The sequence below is a fragment of the Dipodomys spectabilis genome, unplaced genomic scaffold (assembly GCF_019054845.1).
Source record: "Dipodomys spectabilis isolate Male_0828 unplaced genomic scaffold, ASM1905484v1 ptg000165l, whole genome shotgun sequence".
In the NCBI taxonomy this organism is placed as follows: Eukaryota; Metazoa; Chordata; class Mammalia; order Rodentia; family Heteromyidae; genus Dipodomys; species Dipodomys spectabilis.
The window spans coordinates 1,302,078-1,329,337 of NW_024870842.1; the positions used below are offsets into that span (position 1 = coordinate 1,302,078).

General features: G+C 50.6%; 1 protein-coding gene across 2 annotated transcripts in view; it reads right to left on the minus strand.

Annotated features, from left to right (window-relative positions):
• Nucleotides 1-27,260, minus strand: part of Znf423 (zinc finger protein 423) — a 327,707-nt gene that overhangs the window by 16,092 nt on the left and 284,355 nt on the right. For both annotated transcript variants that reach the window (XM_042693457.1, XM_042693458.1), the window contains exons 6-7: nt 14,389-14,520; nt 12,893-13,008 (exon numbers count right to left, since the gene is read on the minus strand). In XM_042693457.1, the coding sequence (XP_042549391.1) occupies nt 12,893-13,008; nt 14,389-14,520 (248 nt within the window). The remainder of the gene's footprint in view (nt 1-12,892; nt 13,009-14,388; nt 14,521-27,260) is intronic.

A 27,260-nucleotide genomic window follows, 5' to 3' on the forward strand; every position in this document is an offset into this window, starting at 1 on the left:
GGGCTCATGGCACACACAATGGACATTGGTTGCAGGCACCTGGCAGCTTCCTCACGCCCATCTGTCAGGATGGCATGGTACCTCTCTAAAGTTGGTTACACCCCGCTCCCATCCTAGGGCATGAATGACAGGCTCCAGTGGGCAGACAGGCAGCCTGAGGCCAATTCCAAGAGCCATCTCTGCTCAGAGCTGGGCCTTGGGGGTGCTACCCCCCTGCAGTCCCCATCTGGGTTTCAATACACTTCATCCTGCAGTCAGGCAGACCCCTGGGGCACAGGGCCAGGCACAGCATTCTGCCTGAAGGCCACTCTTCCAGATGCCCAGCACCTTCCTCTTTAGTGGCCAGGGTGCATACAAGATGGCCCAGCGCAGTGACATCCTCATGGCCTTGGAACTGTGTCTGCTGTCATCCCCTGGACCTGGCCCTCTACCACAAAAGGGCTGCCCATCCACTCCCACCCCACATGCAAGCTTCCCTCCCTCCTACTCGCCTCCACAGATCTTCCTGTCACACAGCTCTGCCTCAGCAGCACTGTGATGGGAGGGGGGGGTTGGAGGGAACCTCAGTTTCCCTGTCTGTGAAAGGGTAATTGTGCTTAAGTAGAAGGCCATAGTCAGATCACCCCTGGACAGAGCTTGCTGTCAGGATCCCAGCTAACACCAGGAGTGGCAAGTCATTTCCACAGCGTTGGTGTGAGGTGCTCAGGCCTGAGTGCTGGGCTCCCAAAGGACAGTTACAGGTCAGTGCTTACCCTGATATGCTGCCAATCCAGCCCCGCCCCCCACTCCTTCCCCAGCCACCCAGGTCACTGAGCTGCCTGGGTGGAGTGGGAGCCACAGGAAGAATGATAGCGATGATGGTGAGGAAGATGTCACTCTTTGTTGAAGGAAGAAAGGCAAACCAAGGCTGGGGATATGGACATAGCAACCCCCAGTCAGTAAAGAGGGGTCCAGGCCCAGATGGCCCTGTTAATGTCCTGTGGGGCCCAGCTGTGGAGCTGGAGCCATTGTTACTATTAGTGCAGGTTGATGGTCCCTTGTCCAAAATGTTTGGCCCCACAAGTATTTTTGAGTCTTGCAATGTTTGCATTTACATAATGCCTATCTGGGAATGGAACACGAGTCTGCCCACAAAATTCATGTATGTACTGTGTGTCTTTCCCATGAATCTTCTGAAGGGAACTGAACACAACTTTTTGTTTTTGTTTTTCTTTACTAAATATACTGTATATAAAACAACGTTTCATGATGTGGAATTTTCCACTGTGGCATCAGATCATCTTCATGAGAAGATGGAGAATTTGGAGTATTTCAGCTTTTGCATCTTCAAATGCTCAACCTGGATGTGCTTGAGAGAATAAGATGCTGGATTCTACTATATCATGCAAACATACTAGAAGTATTTTGGCTGGGTGCCAGTGGCTCACATCTGTTATTCTAGCTATTCAAGAGGCTGAGATCTCAGGATTGAGGTTCAAAGCCAGCCCAGGGAGGAAAGTCTGTGAGACCTTTTATCCCCATATAACCAGTAAAAAGCTGGAAGTGGAGCTGTGGCTGTGATAGAGTGCTAGCCCTGAGTAGGAAAGCTCAGGAATAGCATCCAGGCCCTAAGTTCAAGCCCCAGAACCTGCACAAAAAAATAAGTATTTTTTCCTCATTAGCATACTGTTGTCCTCCCCACAACAGCTGGGAGACTTTGTCTAGGCTTTTGTGTGTCTCTGTAAAATCATCTGCACACATCTGGCACAAAGTAAGTGCTTAGCAAACACTGTGGGCTGACTACATAAAGCTTCTGCATGCACAACGGATGGAATGAGTCAACGAATTAATAAACTACAAGCTTATGGCAGCCAGGCCATGGTCACAATGACAATGACATCTTTGGCTAATGCTTCCCAGGCCTTGACTGATCACATCTGGTGCTGGCAGGCTTTGCGATACCACCACTGGCCTCAAAATCCTAGTACTCCACAAGAAAAGGTCTGTCATTACCTCCAGTCTCCTGAAACCCAGAGAAGGCCAACAGCTTCTTCAGGACCATAGAACTGTGTAGGAGAGGGGTTAAGATTCAAAGCCAGGCCAGGGCCTCAGTGCCCAGGCAGTCTCATTATGCCATGCTATGCTAGGTTCTGGGTTTCCAGCCAGGGGAGACAGGAAAAAGAGATCACACTGGAAATCCACCATCGTCACCCTCAGGGAGGAACTTTGCCTGCTAAGCACCCTTTACACAGAAGGAACAATTCAGCAGGGTCCATTCCATTAAACAGAGGAGCAACTAAACCCAGGGAACTACAACACCTGCCATAGAGAATAATGGGAAGAGGGGCAGCAGCCAGGCCAGTTCACAGGCTCCTGACTTCATGAATGGTCTCCTGCCTAAGTGAATGGCTTAGGAAGAATGGGCATCTTAACGCAGGAAGGAGGAAGATGCAGCTACTCATAGAAAGCATAGCCAAAGAGTCAAATGCTAAGTATGTGCCTAGAGCACTTTTACATTTTAATTATTATTAGTTGTAATTATCTGGCTGGATCTGACAGTAGCAGTGCAGAGGCAAGGAAACTGGGACTCAGTTACCCATCTTATAAGGACCAGGAAGATCCCAAAATAGTCTCCTGGAATCTACACAGGGCACTCTCTTTCTTCTTTCTCTGCTTTTCAAGAGCTCAAAAGAAGGTAAAAACCTGTAAGGAATGATGGATGAATGATGGGTGGATGATGGATAGGCAAGTGTGTGGGTGGACAGGAGAGTAAATGGATAGGTGGGAAAATGGATGAATGTGTGGATGGATGGGCAGATGGACAGACAGGTCAGTGGATAGATAGGCAAGTAGATAGATGGATAGATACACAAATGAATGGATGTGTGGATGGATGATAGATGGATAGATAAGTGGATGTGGGGAAGGATGCCTAGATGGATAGGTGTGTGGGCCATAGGTGAGTAGATGAATAGATAGATAGGAAATGAATGTGCGTGTCCATTTATGGATAGATGGATGGATGGATGGACGGATGGACGGACGGATGGATGGATGGACGGAGGGATGGACGGATGGATGGATGAATGGATGGATGGATGGATGGACAGAGGGATGGATGGATGGATGGATGGACGGAGGGATGGATGGATGGATGGATGGATGGATGGATGGATGGATGGATGGATGGACGGATGGATGGATAGATGGATGGATGGATGGATGGATGGACGGACGGATGGATGGATGGATGGATGGATGGACGGAGGGATGGATGGATGGATGGATGGATGGACGGATGGATGGGTGGGTAGTAGGTGAGTGGATGGGTAGCTAGGTGGCAAAAGAAACACATTTGAGTGGAGAATCAGGTGTAGTACAGTTACTTAGGATTCATGTTGGAAAAGAAGTCAGGGAATTAAGCCAAGGGTGAGAGGATCAGGGAGGGTTTCTCAGAAAAGGGACACTGTCGGGGCTGGGAAGGTGGCTCAGTGGTAGAGTGCTTGCCTTGCATGCATGAGGCCCTGGGTTCGAATCCTCAGCACCACATAAGCAGAAAAAGCCGGAAGTGGCACTGTGGCTCAAGTGGTAGAGCGCTCGCCTTGAGCTGAAGAGCTGAGGGACAGCACCCAGGCCCAGAGTTCAAGCCCCACAACCGACAAAAAAAAAAAAAGAAAAAGAAAAGGGACACTGTCCAGGCCTGGAGGAAGAAAGGAACAGTCTTCCAGAAGAAGGAGGAGCAGATAGATACCTACGGGTCCAGGAACTTCCAACCATGCCCTCACTGAAGAGGCGAGGCAAGATCCTCCCCGAAGAAGGCGGCAAGGAGGCAGCTGCCATCTGTCTCTCGTCTCCCGCTTCACTGTCTATTCGATTTCTTGAACATCACACATCTGACTGTGCCTCAGGGCCTTTGCACTCACTCTCCTTTTTTCATGAAGGATCCCATGGTAGCTCTGTCTCCATGTTAGGCCTCGGCTGAAATGCTAGCCTTTCTTTACCACTATCTTTCTCTGCTTTCTCATCCACAATATTCCCTCACCTCTGCCCCAACACACCACTTCCCTCCCTCCCTCCTTCTTCCCCTCCCTCCCTCCCACTCCCCCCCTCAAATGCAGTGTTTTACTCTCCTTAGAACCAGAAAATATGAAATTGCATAGTTTATGTGTTTACTAGTTTATCTTCGTGTCTCCCACACAACGTCAACACTGTGAACACAGAAACCCTGTCACTTCCTAGTTTGGTTCCCAGCACCTGCAGGGAATGTCCCTAGGAGTGGGTAGTGTGTGTGTTAAATGACTAATTAAAGCAGGCTTTCTTGGGAGTGAGCAGGAAGGGTCACATTGGAGCTCAGACCACACCCCTGGCTCACAGAGACCTCCCCCTGGCTAGGTACCAGGATCCAGCCTGGCAGGGCTCGGCTTGCCCCATCGGAAGGGCCCCGGGTTGCTTGTTAGAGTCTCTAGCTCTGCTTTTAATCAATTGTAATCATTTAGCTGGAAGCGGCATGATTAGGCACACACAAGCAAACAGCGTGAGCTAATCCTTTAAACGCACCCGCTCGACACTGGGCTGGCCGCTTGGCCGCCACGGGCCGGCTCACAATTACTTCCTGCAGCCCCCAGCTTTGTTGGTGAGGAGGAGACTTTAGGGCATGGAGCAAGCTCCCTGTCTGACCCATCAAGGTGGTGTGTGTGCATGCTCATGCGCACCCACGTCTTAGTGTACCTGCCATAAACTTGGAAATGAGGCAGCCGGCAAATCTACCTTTCTCACCAGACACCAGTGGCTTCTACCAGTCATCATAGCCACCCAGAAAGCTGAGATCTGAGGATCATGGTTCAACACCAATCCTGGGCAGGAAAGTCTGTGAGATTCCTACCTCCAATTAACCTCTAAAAAGCCAGAAGTGAAGCTGTGGCTCAAGTAGTAGACTGCCAGCTTTGAGCTAAATAGACAGAGAGTGACACAGACAGTGAGAGGGACGGATAGACAGACAGAGACAGAGAAGCTGGGCCCCAGTGGCTCACACCTGTAATCCTAGCCACTCAGGAGGCTGAGAACCGAGGAGCGTGGTTCAAAGCCAAGTCCCCATGAGGCTCTTATCTTCAATTAACTACCAAAAAACCTGAAATGGCTTTTTGGTTCAAAGTGGTAGAGCACTAGCCTGGAGAAAAATAGCTCAGAACAGTGCCTAGGTCCTAAGATCAAGCCCATAACTAGCAAAAAAAAAAAAAAAAAGCTAAGTACCCAGGCCGTGAGTTCAAGCCCCAGTACTGGCGCGCACACACACACACACACACACACACACACACACACACACACACACACACACAATCTCCAACGAGATGGCATGGAGCCAAGCACAAGCTGCCCAGGAGCACTGAAGGGTGCTACGCACATGACTGGAGCCAGCCCTCCACTTCCAAGCCCAGTCTGGGTGGCATCCGCCCTTCTGTTCCTCCATAGGTAGAAGGTGCTGCAGGCCCAGCCCACCCGAGCCCTGGTGCAGTTCTAGATGGTCGCCCAGGAGCTCAGTTTTCTGCTCCTCTGTCACTGCCACTTGTGCTACCTGCTTGGCCCAACTACTAAAATAGTTTCTGGGTCCCCTGACAACAACGGCTTTTTATAGTTCATCACTGCAGGCCTCATTTAAATCTATTAGCTCATATAAATGGCAAATTATTTAAACATTGGAGGTTTCTGTTTGTCTTGGTAGCAGAAACAATTTGGCTTTGCATTGTGGCTCTGACACATGCTTGTAACCTCCAGTCTCACCTCTCAACTCATCGGGAAGCCTCAATTTCCATTTCTGCACCCAGGGATGGGAGTACCTACTTCATGGTTGTGCCCAATGCAAAGGGCTAGAGTTATGACCCAGCCCATAGAGGAGACGTGCATGGGGACGCTGTCCTGACTACCTGACATCCCTGCTTTGCCATCGAAACCCAGCCTTGGGCATCAGCTTAGCAGCAGCAGATGCTCTGGGAATCCTTGGGTGGTAAAGACCCGGATGCATGGAGATCCCAACAGGGAGAGGAGGAGGAAGCGCCATCCATGGAGATGCGGAGACAGCTGGTGGCAGGGGCTGCCCTTCCCCTCAGACTGCCTTATTCCTGGCACATGGCTGGCAAGGCCCCAGGCCTTCATCTGCTGAAGCCTGAGGCTGGGAAAGCAAGGCCAACAGTACTGACATTTGTGGGACTATCTCATTCCCCCAACCAAATCTCCATCTTTCCTTCCTTGGAGCTTAGGGCACAGCTAAGGAAAATGGTCCAGAGAAAAGGTCCAAGTCACAGGAAGTGGCTTCTACCTTTCCTCCCTGCTTGGGATCCCCAGTCCCTCACCATGCTCCAGTGTGGGATGGCTGATGTCCATAGCTTGGAGGCTTGGCTGGTCACCCACAGGGATGATCTGAGACTCAGGTTAGAAATCAGGAAATCATAGAAACTCCCAAAGTGAGGGAACCCTAAAGGGCCACTGATCCTCAACATCTCTAACAAGTAAAATAATAGCCATCATCACTAGCACACTTTCCCTGCGCCTGGCCCATGCTGCCCTTCACAATGTGCCTGTGAGCTGGACATGAGCCACACAGCCAGTGGATGGCATGTGATGGAGAAGGTTCAGGATACAGAGCTGCCCTCATGAAGCTAAGTGCCTGCCCAGCCCCTTCAACAAGGGCTGAGTCCTCCCTCTGCCCACAGAGACCTCCCCACCTTCTGTTCCCAGTCTGCTCCTCCATGACTGGACATGGCCCACGCGGACAGTGCTCCCCACCCCCAGCAGTGGCCTCCATTGGCCAGTTTGAGTTGTGCGGCTCCATGCTAGCCCCAGCTCACAGGTCAAGGTGGACAGCTGGCTATGCCAGGAATCCAGAATCTTCCTTTGAGAGCTGCCTGCTCATGGTGATTGGGGTCTCTGGACTCCTTATGTGTTCTGATGGCCACCCATACGGTTTTTGCTGTTGAATGTTGAAGCTCCCTATTGTGTCTCCCTAGCAGCTGACCAGAGCCATGAGAGACGGTCACCTATGAAGATGCTCAGAGAGACTGGCTGCAGGAAGAGGCAGAGGGCGGCTCAGAGAAGATGAATTATCTGCCATGTTTAAACCACCACACTTGACTCTTGGGAATGGACACCAAAACCAACTCCTCCCCACCCACACACTCATTTCCTTAGCATTCAAAAGTCATTTCCTTTATTGTTTGAGCTATTTCCAGGGAGGGATGACCTAGCCGTCTACTATCCAGCCACTCCCCTAAGTCCTGGAGCACCTGAAGCATGCTAGGATTCTCCACCCCACAGACCCCAAGAGGCCTGCAGACTTCTGTCCTGGTATTTGTGCCACACTCCACCAGGCCTTCTTCTGTGCCGACCTAGGAGAGCCTCCATAGTTCAGCTCTACAGGTGTACCGTGTGTATATGGGCGGGGGGTGAGGGGAACGGAGAGTAGAAAAACCTCATTCCATTTCCCTTTTCTTCCCCCACTTCGATCCCCTGACAACTACTGGCCTGCTTTGTCTTCTGACATATTTTTCCTTAAAAAAAAAAAAAAAAAAGTCGTATCAATAGAACATACAGCATAGAGTCTTTCAAACCTAGCTTCCTTCACTTGGCATTTAAAATTCATCTGTGTTCCCAGGTCCCACAGCACATGCCTGCAATCTCAGCATTTGGAAGGGAGGAGGCAGGAGGATCGAGAGTTCAAAGCCAGTCTGGACTAAATGAGACTCTTTTTTCTTTAAAGAAAGTGCACCTTTCACTTAACAAGAAACCTGTCAACTCTGTATCACATGCCGTAGCTCTGAAGACTTCCACCAGCTACCTGTGAACAGGAAGGTAGCAGGCATTCCTCCCCCCCCCCCCCCACCCGAGTGGGCAGCAGTTCACACTTACACCTGTCTGCCACTCGAGCATATACAGGCCTTTAAACGGGATGTTACTTTCCCAGTTAAATGATGCACAACTTCTTTTATTTTTTTTTGTGCGTGAGACTGGGACTCAAACTTGGTATCTGACCCTTTTACTCATTGGCTGGCGTTTATCACCCGAACCGTGTCTCCAACTCCAGTGTACAATTTCTTTGATGAGATGCCTGTCCAAAGTTTTTATCTCTTCATTGAGGTTGGCCCATATGGGACTTGAACTCAGGACTTTGGTGCTGTCCTTTAATTTTTTTCACTCAAGACTGGATTCTACCACTTGGGCCACATCTCCCCTCCTGACCTTTTGGTGGCTAATTAGACAGAAGAGTCTCATGAGCCTCCTATGTGGGCTGGCTTTGAGCTGTGACCCTCAGATATCAGCTTCCTGAGTAGCTAGGATTACAGGCGTGAGCCACCAGCACCCAGCTTTCCTTACTGATGTTTGAAAGTTTGGTGTTTTTTTTTGTTTTTTTCTTTTTTGAGCAGTACCAGAGTTTATAGTCAGAGCCTCGTGCTTGCTTGACTTTCTTGCTTGGCTCAGCCCTATTGTACACTTCCAGCCCTGCATTTTACTGGTTATTTTGGAGATGGAGTCTCACAGGCTTTACCTGGGCTGGATTCAAATCAGGATCTTCTAGATTTTGGCTTCTTGAGTTGCTAAGATTACAGATGTGAGTCACTGGCACCTGGCTTTAGAGTTCTTTATCTTTTCTGGTACAAGTTTTTTTGTTTTTTGTTTTGTTTTGTTTTGTTTTGGTCCGGTCGTGGGGCCTGAATTCTGGGCCTAGGTGCTGTCCCTCAGCTCTTCAGCTCAAGGCTAGCGCTCTACCACTTGAGCCACAGCGCCACTTCTGGATTTTTTTTTCTCTGCTTATGTGGTGCTGAGGAATCGAACCCAGGGCCTCAGGCATGCAAGGCAAGCGCTCTACCACTGGGCCACCTTCCCAGCCCTGGTACAAGTTTTTCTTTATGTGATTTTCAAATGTTTCCTCCCAGTCTGACTTTTCATCCCTGAGTCTTTTCAAGGCAAACTTCTTACATTTTGACCCAGGATGTAAAGCAGATAATACCTGTCCCCCTGCTTGGCTTCTTATCACTGAGGTAGAACCCACATTCCAGGACCTGCGCTGACTGGCTTCTCCTGGCTCGCCGTGACTTACCTGCTCTCTACCTGTTCTCATCCCCAAAGTATACCTACCTCACACAGACCACAGCACTTTTGCACTCATGGCTCACCTCCCCAGAGGCCTGCTCAGCCTAGCTGCTACCTTCTCAAAGGCCTTCATGACCATGCTCACCAAGGAGTATTTAGCCTCCTCTCCCCGCTCTGGCCCTTACTTGGCCTTGTTTTCTTCTTGTTATTGGCCCCAGTAGAAGATAGGCCTGATCCTATTCACCGCTGTCTCCTTAGTTCTAGAACTGGTGTTTGGGTCACAAGGAGTCCTCCATACACTGTCTCACACAAACATACAGCCACGCTTAGTTTCTTCCTATGCTCCTAATAACACTGATAACTGTGCCCCATTCTATTCAAAGTCCTCTGAGTGGATCTCCTTCTGAGCAGAGGACTCACCCCCTCCCTCATCTTGAGTGTTCCTGTTGATGCATCCTCTTTTTGGAGGCATGACACTGACCAAGTATGCTTGAGTCCAGCCCTCCCTCTAATCCTTCTGGCCCCACAACAGTGCTTTTCTGGTTTGTGAGTGAACTCGGTGGGAAGCTGCATGTTTCCTCCAGACCTCTTAGCCCATGGCCCCCGTGCCTACCAATGCCAAGGCCAGCAGCCTCTTCACATGGCCTCAGACAAGGTTCCAGCACAAAGCCAGTCCTAGCCCTAGCCGCAGTCTAAACCCATAGACCCAGCTCCAGCCCCAGCTCTAACCTCTCAGCCCCAGCCCTGGCTCAATAACCAGGAAAGGAAAGTATCAAAGCCAGAAACCCCTCCTCTCAGAAACTAGAAAATTGCTGCTCAAGTTACTTAAGGAGAGCCATTATTTGCATAGATTGGCATTACTGCAACACACTTCCCCTTCTAAATGGTCTGTAATTAAAATCATTAATTGCACAAAATAGTGACTTGTTAAGGCTGTAATTGAGTGAGGTACGAGCATTTAAGGATCTGACTTAAAAGGTTAACCAAATGATGGGGAAACCACAGGCTCCTAGCATCTATTCTTGGGTCAGGTTGGGCCACAGCCTATAGCAGGAGGAGCGGAAGTGGGATATGGGTTGTCACCAGCAGCAGACTACACAAGTTCCTACACTGGTGCATGGGGGAAGCTGGGCTCCAACCCACAATGCCCCTTAAGCATCAATGCCGCAGAGCATGGGACACTTCCCTGGGAGAAATCTGAATGCTAACCATCTCTCTCTTGGGATCCAGCACAATGGAGGAGGTCACCAAGTCCATGGAGCAAGTCTAACGTATAAGTAAATCAGTTGTTATGCATGAATCCATCTGTAAAAAGCCGGTCCTGTCAGGCTATAGAAAAAAGCCTTGGGGCTGGGAAGGTGGTTCAGTGGTAGAGCGCTTGCCTTGCTTGCCTGAGGCCCTGGGTTCGATTTCTCAGCACCACATAAGCAAAAAGAAAAAAGCTGGAAGTGGCGCTGTGGCTCAAGTGGTAGAGTGCTAGCCTTGAGCTGAAGAGCTGAGGGACAACGCCCAGGCCCACAGTTCAGGCCCCACGAACGGACCCAAGAAAAAGAAAAAAGCCCCATCTCTCAGGGCCCAGGCTTATTTTGGTAGCTAGGCCACACAGGTAAGGTAGGCAGGGCAAGGTGGCTGCATTATCTGCACTGGAGAGAGAATGCCCATGGTCAGATGAGCCAGGAAGCTTCCTGCATGGCACAATGAAGTTCAGGCACCACCTTCCTGCTGGCTCAGGCTCTTTCCATAGCACAGGGATTCCAGCTCTGGGTGGATATTGGCAGGACATATCAGAGGGCATAGCACAGGGATTCCAGCTCTGGGTGGATATTAGCAGGACATATCAGAGGATCCTGGGTGAGATCATGACCTCCACTGCTAATGACCTTTGGGAAGGTCACTACGCCTGGCCTCTATGACTAGGCCCTCTACTGCCCCACACTGAATATGGAGAGAAGGCCACACATGAACAAAAGAGGGGTATTAGGAACTCAGGCTGATCAAAGGCTTCACATATGACTGGGAGGTGTGATCTGAAGTTAGGGTCAGGGTGAGCTCAGTTTACCAAGCCTGGCATGGGACCTGCCAAGGAGAACAAGCCAGGCTGTCAGACCTTCCCAGGTGGTGTGTGTGTGTGTGTGTGTGTGTGTGTGTGTGTGTGTGTGTGTGTGTGTGTGTGTGTGTGTGTGTGTGCGTGTGTGCTCACTCTTCCCACTTCTTCCATTCCCATGGTGACTACCAGGTGTATAGATAGGTAGACCCAGGCATGGCAGGGCAAGTAGACTATAGCCTGACAAGAAGCAGGCCCATCTTGAATCAGACATGTCTGTGCCCCTCCACCCAAGAAGAGGTCACCTCTGTTGCCACCCAGTGATGGCTGCCTAGGTGTGTGGCTCTGGACTTGTGCCTGGGCAGGTGGAAGGCCGCCAGTGTGGACACAGCATGAGCGTGGGGGCAGGAAGAGAGGTAGGCAACACCCTCAGGGCAAGTGTGTGTGAGCCTTTAGGAATGCTGACAAACGCCAGCTCCCCACTCCTTCCAGGCCAAGGGTGGGGTTCCTCTCCTTGCCCCCAGAAGCTGGGAAGCCCCTGACCCAATCATAAGACAGGGTGAGGAAGGGTAGTCTGGCTCCCTTCCCAGTGGAAACTTGAGGAACTGGCACACGCACTTCACTTCCCTCTCCTCCCGGTTCCGTGACCATGGAAACGTGGACAGGAACAGACCTTCTGTAGGCCCAGGTCATTGAGTGCGTGTCATGAACAGAGTCCTTCCTCTGCCTGGACACGTCACACGAGCAACAAAGAAGCTTTTGTTCCATGCCACAGCCATCCACAGGATGTGGGATGTTGAGGTTGCAGCCTGATGTTGCCTGCATCTCACTAGTGAGATGTGTGGCATGTGTGACATCTCACTAGTGAGATGTGACACCACAGATATGTAGTGTCACTGTGTTCATCTGGGTGGACTTTCTATGGGTGAGTGCCGTCTTTCTTGGGGAACCACAGTGCTATGCTGAGTATGTGGTGTTCCTGGGCATGCATGCCCAGGAGATTTCAGGGACTGTATTTGTGCAATGTCCCTATGTGTGTGTGGGTGTGTGTGTGCGTGCGCGTGTGCGTGTGTGTGAGTGTGTGTGTGTGTGAGAGAGAGAGAGAGACAGTATCCATGTACAGTGTGACTTGTCTACATGTGTGTGTATATGTGGTGTTTCTGGTAGGCAAGTGATTTCTCCCACATTAACAAGAATCTCTGAACCAGGCACCAGTGGTAGAGAAAGCAGTTTTACCTGGCACAAATGTCAAGCCCTTAGAAAACCACTAACCACAAGGACCCCTTCCCTAGCAGCTGGCAAGGGCACATCCTAGATAAGGATCTAGGAAGGTCCAGACCACTGCAATTCTCTGAGGGCTATGTCAGCCTCAGGACACTAGTGTGTGTCTCTTCCACTGAACTGGGTCTCACTGGAGAATGGTTAGTTAAGGTCACATAACCCCAGGCTCAGCTCCTTATCCCACACAGCCCCAGGACCACACAGGCCTCCCTGGGACGGTTTTCTCGAACACCATTGTGCCATGTAGGAGGAAACTCACTCCCCCAAGAGGGAGGGACTGGCCATGGGAAACATGGACTCCGCCTGCTTCCCTTGGTGAAAATGCAGAGGCCAGCAGGGGCCAGGCCAACACCCCATGCCGGCCAGCTGCTAGCATCAGGCCTGTATGCACAAGCTGGGTCAGCCATAGCTCTTCCACTCAGAGGTGTCCTGAGTACCCTGAGACCTTCATAGTCAACAGGAAGCCGATGAACCAGGATGGGGGGGGGTTGGCAGGGTGGCACTCACCTGCAGCTCGGTCTGGAAGAAGAACTTCTGCGGGCACTGCGAGCAGTCATAGATCTTGTCCTCCTGCCCATGCACGGCGAAGATGTGCTGCTGAAGCTTGTTGGCCTGGACAAAGACTACACAGGGCCAGAGCTGTCAGAGGCCGGCTGTGGACACCAGCCCCATCCCACAATCCTCACAAGCTGGGATCACCCAGCCATGGGCACATCACTATGGGGTGCACTATTAAATCCTATAAAAGGGCTTCAGATTAGCTGAGCTCTGCTATACAGTAGCTGTGTAACCTCAAGCAAGTCATATAAGCTTCATTTTTAAAAAATGGAGTTCACTGTAGTAAATAGGACCTGTGAGTATATCCTCTTCCTCCCGCTCCTCCTCTTCATCAACATATCTTTGCTTATAAATTCTCTGGACCTGCAAGGCAGGCCCATTTCACAGATGGGAAAATGGAGGAACTCCCTCCAGGGACCTCCCCGAGGAGGCTGGTGGTGGGGCGGGGATTTGAATCAAATCAGCTTAGGACAGTGTTAGACACAAGAAGTTGTTGAGTGCCGTGAACCACAATCACTGCTGTTAGGTGACTGTCAGTATGCTGACTGGGATGGGAACAGATGGGTAGGGGCTCCTGTGAGGACTGGGAAGAAGGCAGAGGGTGTTCCAGGACCCCAGAGGTGTGCAAGTGGTTGGACACCTTTGCCCACAGTACTCCCCAGGCCCATCACGGAGCAGGTTGACACTCTGGCTTTCTGGTGTCAGGAGTCCCCGAGGCGGCTGGGCCCTGGGTGTACACAGGAAGCAGCTGTGTGTCTGGGAAGTGAGTACTTCAGAGATGCCCTCCTGCCAGGCGCCTTCCCTGGGGTGGGCTTCCCACCGTGGCAGACAGCAGATGTCGGGGGAGGCTGGGAAGGCCAGGCTCCCCTGCACACACCGGCTGCCATCTGGGCAGCAGGAGGGGCCCGCAGAGCCCTCGAGACCTGCCTCAGGCCGGGACAGCCGCTCGCCTGGGCTGGCAGCCAGCCTGGGGGCTGGGGGACTTGGCCAGAGGAACTGCCCCGGACCTCCCTAGCAAGGAGCAAGGCTGAAATGGGAGCAATGTGGGCCAGAGAGGAAGGAAGTCAGGGCTGCCTAGCAGAGGGAGCCCCAAGATGGCTGGATAGCACTTGTGGCTCCAGAGAGAAATGGGGTGTCGGGGGAAGGACAAGATGTGGCAGAGGAGTTAAGGTTTGGGCCTGCGGCTGCCACATATGGAGGGCTAGCAAAGGTGCCGCCCAACCTACCCCAGAGAGGCAAGTGGGCAGGAAGTAGGTCAGCGGTGGGCTGGTTCTGCCTGGAGGAAGGCCGCGTCACTGTCTGGCTCTCTTTGGGGCTTCCCATTGGAAGCCTACCGAAAGGAGAGAGGGAGGAGTAGAAGCCAGTGTCTCACCCATGACAGGGCTGGCCCCTGGTCCCTCCCTGCCCCTGAATTCTCCCTGCCATGCACGCATGGGGCCCCTTACCTGTGAAGCACACTGGGCATTTGAAGGTGCCGCCCATGCCTTCGAAACTGTGTTCGATGAGGTGACAGAGGAGCTTGGCCGGGGAGTCGAACATCTGGTTGCAGAGCTTACACTCGTGGTTGATGCCTTCCTCTGCAAGAAAATCCATGAGCAGTCAGGGAACCTGCACAGCACATCCTCCAGCCTGGAGCCCACCAGGCACCCGGGACCCTTACGCCCACTCTAACCATAGGAACCAGAGGTATTGCGGAGCCATAGATACCAAGCCCCAAGCCCTGCAAGACCCCAGGGTGCTGGGTCCAAGTATCTGTCTCTCAAAGGTCCCCTTGGCCAGGATTTCTCTGGCCACATTCAACAGCCTGAGACCACATTACTGTGGAATGGAGCCCGGAATGACTGGACAGGGAGGGAGTCCGTTCAACCAGGATTTAAAAACCCAATCAAATATCTGTTGAGTGTCACTAGGTGCCAAGAGCTTTGCTCTGATTCTTTGAAGGTTCTTTGGAGAACCAAACAGATCAAGTCCTTACCTGATTCTGAGGGTTTAGGGAGACAAATAGTAAATGAACATATAATAGATGGAGTTGGGGATTTGAGGGAGTGCTCCAGGGGAGGGAGTATGGAGCCACACCTCTGCTGAACCTGGGGCCTGAGTGCTGAATTCAAAGTCGGAGAGGCCAGAGATGTATATGCCAAAGGGCCTGGCCAGCCACAGGGAAGCCCTGGAAGATGTCACAACGATTAAGATGTGCGTTCTCTCTCCCTCCCCGCACCCCCCCCCCCACTTTCTTTCTCTCCTGAAACAGAAGTCCTGCCACCTGCCCAATGGATCACAGGGGCAAACTCCAGGACAGACCTCCATTTCCACATCTGGGAGTGGCTGCAACCCCAAACCTTAGCCCAAACAAAAGCACCCAGACAACAAAGTATGCCAAGCACTGTGCCATGCCTGCACTAAGGAGGCTCAGAAACGCCTTGTACAGGCTTCTGCCAACTTACTGGGAGATCTTGGGCAAGTTACATAACCTCTCTGGGCCTCAGCTTTCTCTTGTGCAGCTTTCCTCATACAGCTGACATGAATGAATTAACAGAAAGCATGGCTTACAAGTGCACAGTAGTGTTTATTGCTGGGCACATCAGTATTGGCAAAAGTGTTATCTGGGACAGCCAAGGACACAGCCCTCCCCCAGCTCCTCCAGGGAGTAAGGCTCACCAAAGGCACCAGGTGCTCTGATTTACCCTCAAAGGCAAGAACTGGGTAGCAGAGGGACTCGGCTGGTGGCAAGACATAGACACAGATGGGCTGAGGCTCCTGGCGAGTCCCTGGGTCCCCAGTTCCTGCCAGGGACAGCAGGCACTCCCTCTTGGCCCAGCCATCCCCCACACCCTGGGGCCCCTCACTGCAGCGCCGCACATACACACGTGAGCATGCAGGTGGGCCTGCCCCACAAAACCCACTGGCTGGGATCTACCGGGTGCTTGTCCTGCCCCTGGAGCCCCAGCAACTAGGCCACAGGCACCTGATAGAGATTCAAGCTGATCTTCCATTTAGACTAGCAGAATAGGAATTCATTGACAAGTTTGGGGACATAGAATAGACGCAGCACGCTCTGACTTGTACATCCCACACACGGCTTCCCATGGGGAGACTCATCGTAATTAGAGATGGCCTCCAATGTGGGGGACTGCCTCAAAAGACCCCCTAACACCTCCCTCCCCTTACCCAAACAAAGGCTTCTCAGTGAAGGCACAGAGTATGCTCCAGAGAATGAATAGAGTAGAGCTATCTTTCTATGTGGCCTCCATAGAAGAGTGAAGACAGCCAGATACTGGTGGCTCATGCCTGTAATCCCAACTACTCAGGAGGCCGAGATCTGAGAAGCATAATTTAAAGCCAGCCCCGGCAGGATACTCTTATTTTCAATTAAGCATCAAAAAGCCAGAAGCGGAGCTGTGGCTCAAATGGTGAAGTGTTAGGCTTGAGTGAAAAAGCTAAGGAACAGCACCTAGGCCCCAACTTCCAGCTCCAGTATTCACACACACACACACACACACACACACACACACACACACACACACACAGAATGAGGACAGGTCTTTGTTTTTAATGAGGCAGAGAAAGAGGGGACATTTCCACGAGAGGTGATAACATATTAGAATCTCAGAAGGAACTCTGCTTGCTAGGAAAAGGCAATTTCTAGGAAGAAGAAGAGGTTCAGAGGTTCAGAGAAGGCCACTTGCTAAGGTAGCACAACTGAGTGGAGGTACTACTGCTCTAAACAGAAACAAAGCATACTTTCGGTTGTGTCTCACCTGACTCACCACCTCCAAGCAGTCTCCCCTGACCAGGCTAGTTTAGGAAGACCCGCCCCTTCCAGTGCATGGTGACCTTGAGTTATTCCACCAGTCCTAGCATCATTTCCTGGTTATGGCAACCAGTCTGTAGGCTAGGATGCTGTCTTGTGCTCCTGTGGTCCCCACCTGGCCCCCTGCAGGAGGCTCAGGAAATAGTCATGGAGGAGGGGCCAGCTGGGCCTCTCCTGCCAGGCCAGACTTGGATCAGGCTGGGATGGAGAAGAAGGAAGATTTACAGCTCTCTGCCGTGTGGGCCTTTAATGACTTGGCTGTGAATGGAGACAAGGCTGTCTACTATACAAACATGGAGAGGACAAAGAAGGCTCCTGCAAATTGTAAATCAGAGAAATCATGTCTGACAGTCACTTTCCGTTCTGTGAGCGAGCGCGGAGCAATTCATCAGTCGCTCCCCTCTGATTCACAGAGGCAGCTCCGCCCCGTGCCCACGTTCAGAAATATGTGCACAGTCAGGCAGCCCCCAAGCTGCAAGCCGGTTCTGGGCCTAAGCGGCTGCAGTTTACACAAATCTCAGCCCCAAACCCGTGTCAAAGTGAGGTCCAGGCTAATTAGATCAAGAGCCCAGCAGACAGCTGCCTGTCTCGGGACCCTTTCTCTCTCTCCCCCAAGTGCTTTAAAAAGAGTCTAACCTGGGGGTGGGAGGAATAAAACATGCAAAAAGTCAACATGGGGGCCAGGATAGGCCCGGGGCTCCTGCAGCCCTGGGAACCTCTTTCTTAGACAGTACTTCCTGATTTGCACATCTTTCTAAGGCCCTGCCTCTTTCCACTGGAGGGGTGGGAGGTGCTCCCTAGGGTGTCCATTATGTACACCTCTGCCTAGAAAGCCATCCAGGAAATGTGGGAGGGGGGTAGGCAGAGAGGGGCTGCCCTAGTTAGTGTGACAAATGCTCGTTCGTCTGCTTGTGACCCAATATGAGCAAGCCTGTGTGGATACTGACAGAGCCCACCACCGCCATCACTTGCGGCCCCCTGGAGCTGTCAGCTGTTCCTCGGGTCCCTGGATGCAGGGTCCACAGATAGCAGCCACCTCTGAGAGTCACTTTCCTGAATTATATAAGATCACTCTGCAGCCACAGCCCCGCAGTGCACAATGGCAAAGCTGTCTGGGAGCTCACAGGCCTCTCCACCCTGCCCCAGGATGGGGGCCGAGGGGTTGGTGAGTTAAGGGGAAGGATCACTTCCCTCTTTTCTATTCTTTTTCTTTCTTTCTCTCTATTTTTTTTTAATAGCACATGACAGGCATCCATAAGAGAACCACGAAACTCAAGTGAATTATGCAGCCCTGCTCATTTGTAAAACGAAATGCAGATTTTTTTTTCCTGCTGAAATTCAGATTCTGTCTCCTGTTCCCCATAAGTTGAGGCTGACCCGGGGAAATCTATGGATTTATTATGATTTAAAAATAAATAAATAAACAAACAAAAAAACCCCCAAACTGCCAAACAAACAACCCAGCAAGCATGCAAATCCCAGAGTCCCCCCTCTCTTTTTTTCTCTCCTTTGCTCAGGAATAATAAGTGTTAATTTTACACTTCATTTCTCAAAAAAATAATAGGATGTTGCTTTTGCTTAAAATCAAGTCAGCTCACTGGAACCTTTCAGGCTGAAACTGTGTCAGCCCAAAAGCGGAGCAGAGGGCTTTGTGGAAGAGCATCGTGCCGAGATGATAGCTCCCTGCAATGTCCTCAGTACCGACTTTTGTCTCCAAAAGCATTTGATCCCTGGCAGACACATACTTATTTCCATACAGGTCTTGGGGGAAGCCAGGAGGAAAGAGAGCTGATTATCAGAATCCTGGAGGTGAGGCTCAGGTGGGCCCCACTGAAGTCAAAGGCAGGCCTGGGCATACGTTTGGAGGCCATAATTTGCTGCCTGGGAGGCAGAAGCCTTAGGCTGAAGAGGAAGTGGACAGGGTATTGTTCTTGGACCTCACTGTGCTGAGCTGAGCCAAGCCTGATCTGTGCCAGCCGTACCGCCCAGACAGGACCCCCCTCTTTGATCAGCAAGGACCCCCCTGGGGAAGCTGCCCTCGGGTGCTACTGCTAGTGTGTTCCTCCCTAGGAGGGGACTATACCTGCCACCTCATGTCCAGAGGGGGCATAGTTAGCTACCCCCATTCAGGGAGCAGCAATAAGGTCACACAAGTCAGAATCGGGTATACTTGAGTTGAAGCCCCAGATCCATCTGCGCTCACTTCGGTCATCAGCTCTGTAAAATGGGAAGAATCTTTAACAGGGTTTTTGCAAGGAAGACAAGCAGACTGCTTTTACCACAGGGTACACCATCACTAACCACTAGAAGGCCTTGCTCTCCATCCTCATTCCACTTAGGTGTCTGCTCAAAGGAGACCTCCTCTAAGAGGCCTGGGGGATACTCCTGCTTAAACCAGGATACCCTGAGTCTCTCTAGCTCATACCTATCTTCAGTGTCTTTGATGGCACTTACTAGAACCTGGCACAGATGGTTTACTTCTGTTTCTCTCTCATGTACACACACTCTGAGGAACATAAGCTCCATGAGGAAGGTCTCCCTCATGCCTGGATCACAGTGACCAAGATAGGGAATGCAAGCTGGTGGGTGCTCAGTAATTGGAAAAGAATACTTTCCAGGAAAAGTTAGCTCCATGCCTGGAGCACTAGAGAAGAGATGCTAGGAAAGGCTGCTAAGGCTGCTATACACCAGTGGGTGCTTCTAATCTCTCTGGACCTTTCTGCATCCTCCCAGAATCTAGACCCTCGGTGTGGTTAGGGAAAACCTCCCTCAACTGACGAGTGGAGAGAAAAGCCCCCAGTTCTGACCCAGCATCCTGTTCGGGCCTTAGAAATACAAGAAAGAGCTAGGAGCCAGTGGCTCACACCTATAATCTCAGAGGCTGAGATCTGAAGATGGGTTTAAAGTCTGTGGTCTCATGGACTTATCTCCAATTAACTACCCAACAGTCAGAAGTGGAGGTGTGGCTCAAAGTGGCTCGAGGAAAAAAATCTAAAAGACAGCATCCAGGCCCTAAGTTCAAGCCTTAGTTATCCCCCCCAAACAAACAAATAAACAAACAAACCCATGAAAGCACAATAGGTCGAGAACTGGAGCCCCAAAGCTACATGATCTCCTTAACTATTATGATTATTACTATTATTATTATTTGTCAATGGTGGGCCTCGAACTCTGGGCCTGCGTACTCTCAGCTCTTCAGCTTAAGGATAGCGCTCTACCACTTGAGCCACAGCACCACTTCCAGTTTTCTGGTGGTCAATTGGAGATAAGAGTCTCATGGACTTTCTTGCCCAGGCTGGCTTTGAACTGCAATCCTCAGATCTCAGCCTCCTGAGTAGCTAGGATTACAGCCTGGCTCTGAAATATTATTTTTTTAAAAAAGAAAAGAAAAAGGTGAGATGGGGAGACAGAGTCACCTTCTCAGTCTCCACCCTTGATCGAGTGGGCACTGGCTAGCAGCAGCTCCAGGGTGGCAGGTTATAGGGACTTTCCCCTAGTAGAAGAAGAGGTGGCCTCCACACTGCACAGCATGGGACAGCCCTAGCTTGCAGCCTCACCCCTGGAAGAGCATTATCTGCAAGTGGAAGGAAGGTACAGCTTCCAGGACCATGGAATCCCCTTCTGAAATCAGCTCCAATGGTGATCACCTCAGCTGCCCCAAACAGCTGATCAAGGAAAAGAACATGGAGTTCCTGGGGCCTGGGCTCAGTTTCTCTCTCCCTCTCATCCCCCCCCCCCACACACACAGAGTAAGTGGGTATGCTACAGGACACATGGAGAAAGAAGGGAGGAGCCCAGGGCCCTGCATGGGTCCCAACAAGCAAGGGGGTGGCGGGGGAAGTGGAGAGACCCTCGGAAGAGGAGCCCTCTAATACTATTCCAGTAAATAGCCATTATAGGAGCATGAGAGGAAATAAAAACACGAGCCTATGGAGGAGCCAGTCCTGCAGGAGAACCAGTCCTTTGTTCCCTGCAAGGAACAAAGACCCTTAGCCTGAACAGAGGACGATTGGTGGTAATACCAGGGCAGCCAGGTCAAATGCTTATCTACAGACCAGTCACTAAAAACTATCAGGAAATGAAGCAGGCTTGGGGCTGGTAAAGGGGCAGAGGTGACATCTGGGTTGGGCATGGACAAGAGTCAAAGGAGTAACAGGATCTGAGGGGAATCCTTTCTCAGAGGCCAGGCAGAATGGAAGCAGCAAGTGGAAAGAGAGAATCTGATCCTGGGGTCTCCATCCCCATGTGCACATCCCCCAACAAGGCAGCATTTGGCCCTCTCACCAGTGGCCTCTGATGGCTTGCTGGAAATGCAGAAGCTATAGCCCTGTTGAGCCTTGCTCAAGACCTACAGTGTGAGAACTGGCAATTTTGCTAGGTCCCAGTATTTAGGGTCGGTATGGAGATGTGAGTGCTGCTGGCCTCTGGAAAGGAGCTAGGGCTTATCTGACTAGCCTCCTGTTGTCAAGTAGCTCTGTTTCCACAGCTTCCCCCTGTTCTGACAATGGCTATATGGCCACTCTCTAAAGGGGCAAAAGCTTTCTAATGTTGCTTATGGTCTACTGTCCAGAAGGCTGTGAAACCAGTGCGTAATGGGAAATAACAACCTGTCGTCATAACTGGGGTATCTCTGGAGTGGAGGGCCACTGAGGACTCGGGGGCAGATGGCCCATGTACCCTCAAGCCATCGGGGAGCTCCACTGCTCCCACTCCCAGTGACAGGTGCTCTGGACCCCTCGATCCTCCATACTAATCAAGAATGAGCACCCACACTGCCCATCACCTCTCCCCCAATTTGGGGCTCACATTTTTCTAATTAATCCTAGAAGATGGGCTATTACCCCCCCCCCAGACACTTTCTCAGGCCTGTTTAGCCAGGAGGGACCCTCGCACAGTCCCCTGTGTATCAGAAGGGCTTATAAATGAGCTCTGGTAGCCTGAACCAAGGCCCCACTGGGACCCAGAGCCTCTTCAAAACAGAGCCCTGACAATTAGGCAGTCTGAGTTTTGAAAGGCTTGGGATTGATGGCGTGGACAGTAAAAATATCACCTGGGGAGCTGGGTGTAGTCCTCTGAGGGTTGCCTGAGGTCAGTTTCCATGGCAACAGAGAATGAGCTCAACCTTGTAACTGACCCTTATCTTTTTTTGATCTGTGGGCCACTTGGGGCCAAGGCTTGAAATCAACTGGAAAATAATCCGGTCACATATCAGAAGGAAAACTATTTATACTTATTTACTGAGGCACCCACTCACCTCCCCTGCCCCCTCGATGGGGACACCAATGCCACAGCGATCCAACATTGCAAACGGCAGAAGAAAGGGGGAAGGAAACAGATTTCTATCTCAAAAGAGCTTAGGCCAGTGTTGGTGGATCCTCCTGACTTCTAACACCCAACTCAAGTCCACCTGGAAGGCAGCCTCTGCAGTCTCCCCTCCCACCTAAATGACAAGGCATGTGTGTGTGTCAGCCTAGCGTGATTATGAGTTTGCCCTGCTGTGCGCCTCAACTGCACAGTCTTCCTCTGCCAGAGAATAGGCCCTGGCCTCGAGGTCATGCAGATGCCAGGCAGGAATGCTTCCCTCTCCTCGCCTGTGGGAGGTGTTGGGATTGGGTTTGGAGGAAAAGGTGAAAGGGAAGACAATCATTTCCTCCTGGTCTCCTAGGAAGGGCTGACTGGCTTGGCGGCTCCTCCACTGTCACCCCTGGGTTTCCAAGGCAAGATCAGCCACCTGACCAAAGCCTGTTCAGGACTATGACTGCCTGCGTTAGAAGTACTTTGCCCCTTCCTCCTCCAAAACTCCAATCTGAAGATTCCACATGACACCGCTAACATGCTGCTTCCCAAAGTCATATCAGAGAGATCTCAGCCAGGGGCCAGCTAGGTGGAGAATGATTGTGGGGAGCAGCCAAGTCTTTGTGGGCAAAGGAAGTAGGGCTCAAATGGCATATCCTGTAGGTAGTACTGGCTCCATGAAGACTCCGAGGGCGACCCTGGGCTCAGCATATTCTCTGTGTCTCAGTCTCCCTTCATCTCCTGTCCCTGCCTCAGTCTATGGCATCTACCTTCCAGTCTAGATCATCTACCATCTAGGTTGGTTCAAGAGTAGATAAGACTACTCAGCTGCCTAAGAGGCAGAAATTAGGAGGACTGCAGTTCAGGCTGGCCATGGTGAAAAGATACCAACACCCATCTCCAAAAACAAGCTAGGAGTGGTGACTCCCATCTATGATCCCAACTGTGTGAGAAGTGGAGGTAGGAGGATCACAGTCCAGATTGGCTCCCAGCAAAAACTCAAAAACTGTACCTGAAAAATAACTAAGTAAAAAGGGCCAGGGATGTGGCTCAAGGGGAAGAGCATCTGCCTAGCAATTAAAATAGCCTTAGCCCAATTCCCAGGACAGGAAAAAAGAATAGGTGAGGGTAGGGTGAGGACAGTATAGGGACCCACCACTGCATCTACATATCATTTCTGATATCATTCAACCTACAAACCCCATGTCAAAGGCCTGGTCCCCTGCAGGCACAAGTCCTGTAGTGTCACAGGTATCTTCAGGGTATAGGGCCCGGGCTCTGGGCCCTCCGTTCCTACCCATCGCAACCCCTCAGTGTGTCCTGAAAGTGCCCTTAGACTGCACCAGCACATAAAGAGCCTTCAAGTGGTGTCATTTTCATCTCTGAAAAACCTGTGTCATCTGTCTCCATCTTCTAACCTTCATGCTGCTCCCATATTTGCCACTGATTAAAAAAAACAAAACAAAACAACACAACAACAACCAAAACCTGGGTCCAGAGCCCAAAGCTTTCTGCTCCATGGGGCTGGCTACCACTTCTTGTTTCTGGCTGGATGAGGAATTTACTTTATCCCTGCCCCTTCCCTCTGAGGCTCCCACAGCCAATGTTTCTCATTTCTCTGTGGTTCTTCTCCTGGCTCTTTTCTGTTCAAGCCCAGTGGGATTTTCACAGAAGTCAAAGCAGCCTGAGAGGAGGACAGGGCACAGGTTCTTCTGCCCTTCCTCTATGCTGGCCTTGGCCAACTCTGCTTCATCTCTGGGCCAACACATGCTGCTCCCCAACATGGAAGGCCTCAAAGCCTCAGGCAGAGGTTGGTACAGATGAGATCATGGGGAGGGAGCCTCTTCTCCCATTACAGTGCACATGCTTACTGCTGATGAGGCCAATGGACTTCCCACCTTAGTGGCCCTCAAGGTGGTTCATAACCGTCAAAGCACAATGAGAAGCTGGCTGTTTTAGCAAAAGAAATGTCACAAAGCAGGACCCAAAGACATTACCAAGATACAGAGGTAAGTGTCTCCACTATTTATTGTAAAGAAAAAATGATTACCAAATAAACCTGTGACAGGAGAACAAAGCAGCCTTCACCAAGAACTCTGCAGACAAAGAACTGTCAACTATTTAGAACCATTTAGAACTTTTCTGGGATGAGGGTGTGGATCAGTGGTACAGCAATAGGCTACTAGGCATGAAGGCTTATGTTAAATCCCCCAACACCCACCCTAAGAGAAGTAGGACTTCTTTGCCTCTCAATTTCTGGCACTTTGAAGTTTAGGGGTTTGAAATACCTTGCGAAAGAAAATGGCCACAGCACTCCTCACACCCACACCCTTCTACCTGAGACCCAATTGATCACCTCAGAAAATGAATGCAACACCCCTGGAGATCCACAGGGTGCAAACAAATCGCTTGCTCTTTCTTAATACAGCAATCACCTCCTTCATCTCGCTGATCTCAGATTAAAGTTTCCCACAACCAAGCAAATGCCTAAACTCCATCTTGATCATAATCCTTAGATTAATGGCCTCTAATACTACACAATTAACATGACAGGCAGGCTACAAAACCCTACTGTCACCAGCCCTGCCAGGGACTCATGAATTTCCCCTGCTTCGAGGACTTTCTCAACTGCCAATATCATTTAGTATTCCTACCAAGATCATTTTTTTAAAAAAGAGTGATAGAGTTGCATCAAAAAGTTGGACAGCAGCCCACATGCACAAGATCACATGCAGACATGCAAAATGCAAGAGTAACATTTCAGCTCCACCAGGTTGATACAGGACAGTCCTTGCTATCTTAAATCAAGAAGACTTGCTGCTCAGGTTGGAAAGTATGGTTCAACACTTTCTAAAGAAAAGATTCAGTCTGGACTCTGACTGAATCTAAATTTCTCTACCCCTCAGGACTGAATCTAAATATCTCTACCCCTCAGGAGGACAAATCAATGACAACACGAGAAATTAATGACTGATTTCTATTTTTTTAAAAACATACTTTGTGTGCATACGGATACTGGGCTTGAAGTTTGGGCCTGGGTACTGTCCCTTAGCATTTTTGCTCAAAGTTGGTGTTCTATCACTTGAGCCACAGCTTCACTTCCAGCCTTTTGGTGATTAATTGGAGTTAAGAGTAGCATGTACTTTCCCTACAGAGCTGGCTTCAAACTATGATCCTCAGATCTCAGTCTCCTGAGTAAATAGGGTTACAGGCATGAGCCACAGGTGCCCACTATAAATATATTTTTAAAATAGGCATCTATTTGTTACATCTGCATGATCTAATTCTGGCTATCTGTGGCCACTTAAATTTAAATTAATGACAGTACAAATAGGATGGTGACAGAAAGTAAAATGGTAGTGTACTTGCCGTAGCAAGTCTGAGGTCTTGAGCTAGATTTCAGTTCTTCTATCACAGAAGCTACATTTCAAGGGCTCAATAGCTAATGTGGTTAGTAGCTAAATTGTGTGGACACAACAGGCCATTTCCATCATTGTAGAAAATTCTACTGGTCAGCACCATGCTGGAATGTAAGCCTGGTAAGGACCAGGCACTTATTCCCTTAGTCCTCATGCCCCAGAGCCTGTAGTAGCATAGAAAACACTTGGCAGTGTTTACTGAACTGTAGTCTTGTGCTTCAAATACCACATGCTCCTCACTCTATGACTAGGCCACACCCTGATGAATCCACTCTAAGTCAGTAACATAGGTGGAAAGTACACTGATTCCCCTACACTGTAGCCTAGCAACACTGGAGCACTTGCTCACAATTGTCCGACCCAAGAAACTGCTCAGATGAGAACCACAGTACCTTCAACTTGTACTCCTCTCTCAGAATAATGTGGTCACTTTGTCCAGCACAGATACGAAGAACATGGCAAACGCAGTGACATTCCAGAGTAAGGAGCTTTTTCTGAAGGACTGAATGCAAACTCTGTCAGGTTATGAGAGCATTCAATAGCATCCACGCTACTCTAGCTTGCCAGCAAGCTGTGTGAGCCACATGGCCACCACACACCCAGGACAACCAATGCCCTCTGCTGTTGCGTCTCTCCACGGAGCACAGGGAGGTCGGCCATTGAGAATGCCTGCTGACATTTGAAGCTAAGAGAGAGATGACCTATCAGGGAGCTCACTCACATAGTGGGTGTGACTGCAGCCATGTGACTCTTAAGGATCACATCAGGATTGAGCCTTCCCAGGATGGAAGCTGCAGGAGACCGACAGGCTTATAGTCACCAGATGCCTGGAGGTCTTGGGGTTTCCTTAGGTAGAACTATCTACTCACTTCTCCCCTCCCTCCCCCACTGATCTCAAGGGTAAGTACAAAGCCAACACCTTCCCACTTACTCCAGAGACCTGATGGCGATGAGAGCAGGTCTATGGAATACCAAGCTCACATTTACCAATGACTTGATTTGCTTGGCTCCTTGGTTTGCCCAGTCACTGATCTGGAATGCCCTAGGCACCCAGAGACCAGACACAAGTTCTGTTATCTTGCATAGCTTAGATGGCTACTCTCGCTCAGCATTCAGAGGCTGGCAAGTCTGCTTTGCCCACACCCAGCTCTGTCCAGCAAGGCCCCATAGCCTAAAGTCTGGGACAATCTCATCCTGCCCACACCCAGCACAATAAAGCAGTGACAAGTGACAGCTCCGACAGCCCACACCTAGACAGCAGGGGACAGAGACAGGTAGACTGTGCCAGAGGGAAGGAGCAAGGGTAGAGAGGCTCCAAACACCCCTCAGCTCTCCAGGCCATCTTAGCAGGCACAATAGGGGCCATTAGCTAAGACAAGACATGAGCAGTGCCAGGCCCACACACCATGGCAGGGAAATTCCTTTCTGCACAGCTCCGCCTGGTGCTGTGTGTGCCTTTGTCCTTCTAGGAAAACACATCTTCGTAGATATCTTGGAGAGAGGGGGGGGGGGAGGGAGAGAGAGGGAGAGGGAGAGAGAGACAGAGAGAGAGACAGAGAGAGAGACAGAGAGATATTGAGAAATACCTGGCACTTACTCCTTTGTTTTCCACTCCCAATCCCACTTCCCACATCTGCTCCAGTTTCTCTGCCCCAGTCCATCCAGCACACCCTGACAGAATTGCCCTTGATTTAAGGAATCAAGCCATTCTCCTGCTCAAGAACCTGTAATGGCTCCTTTTTGCCTGGTTGCCCAGGCTCCATCTACTGAATATTCTTCTTTCAACCACATC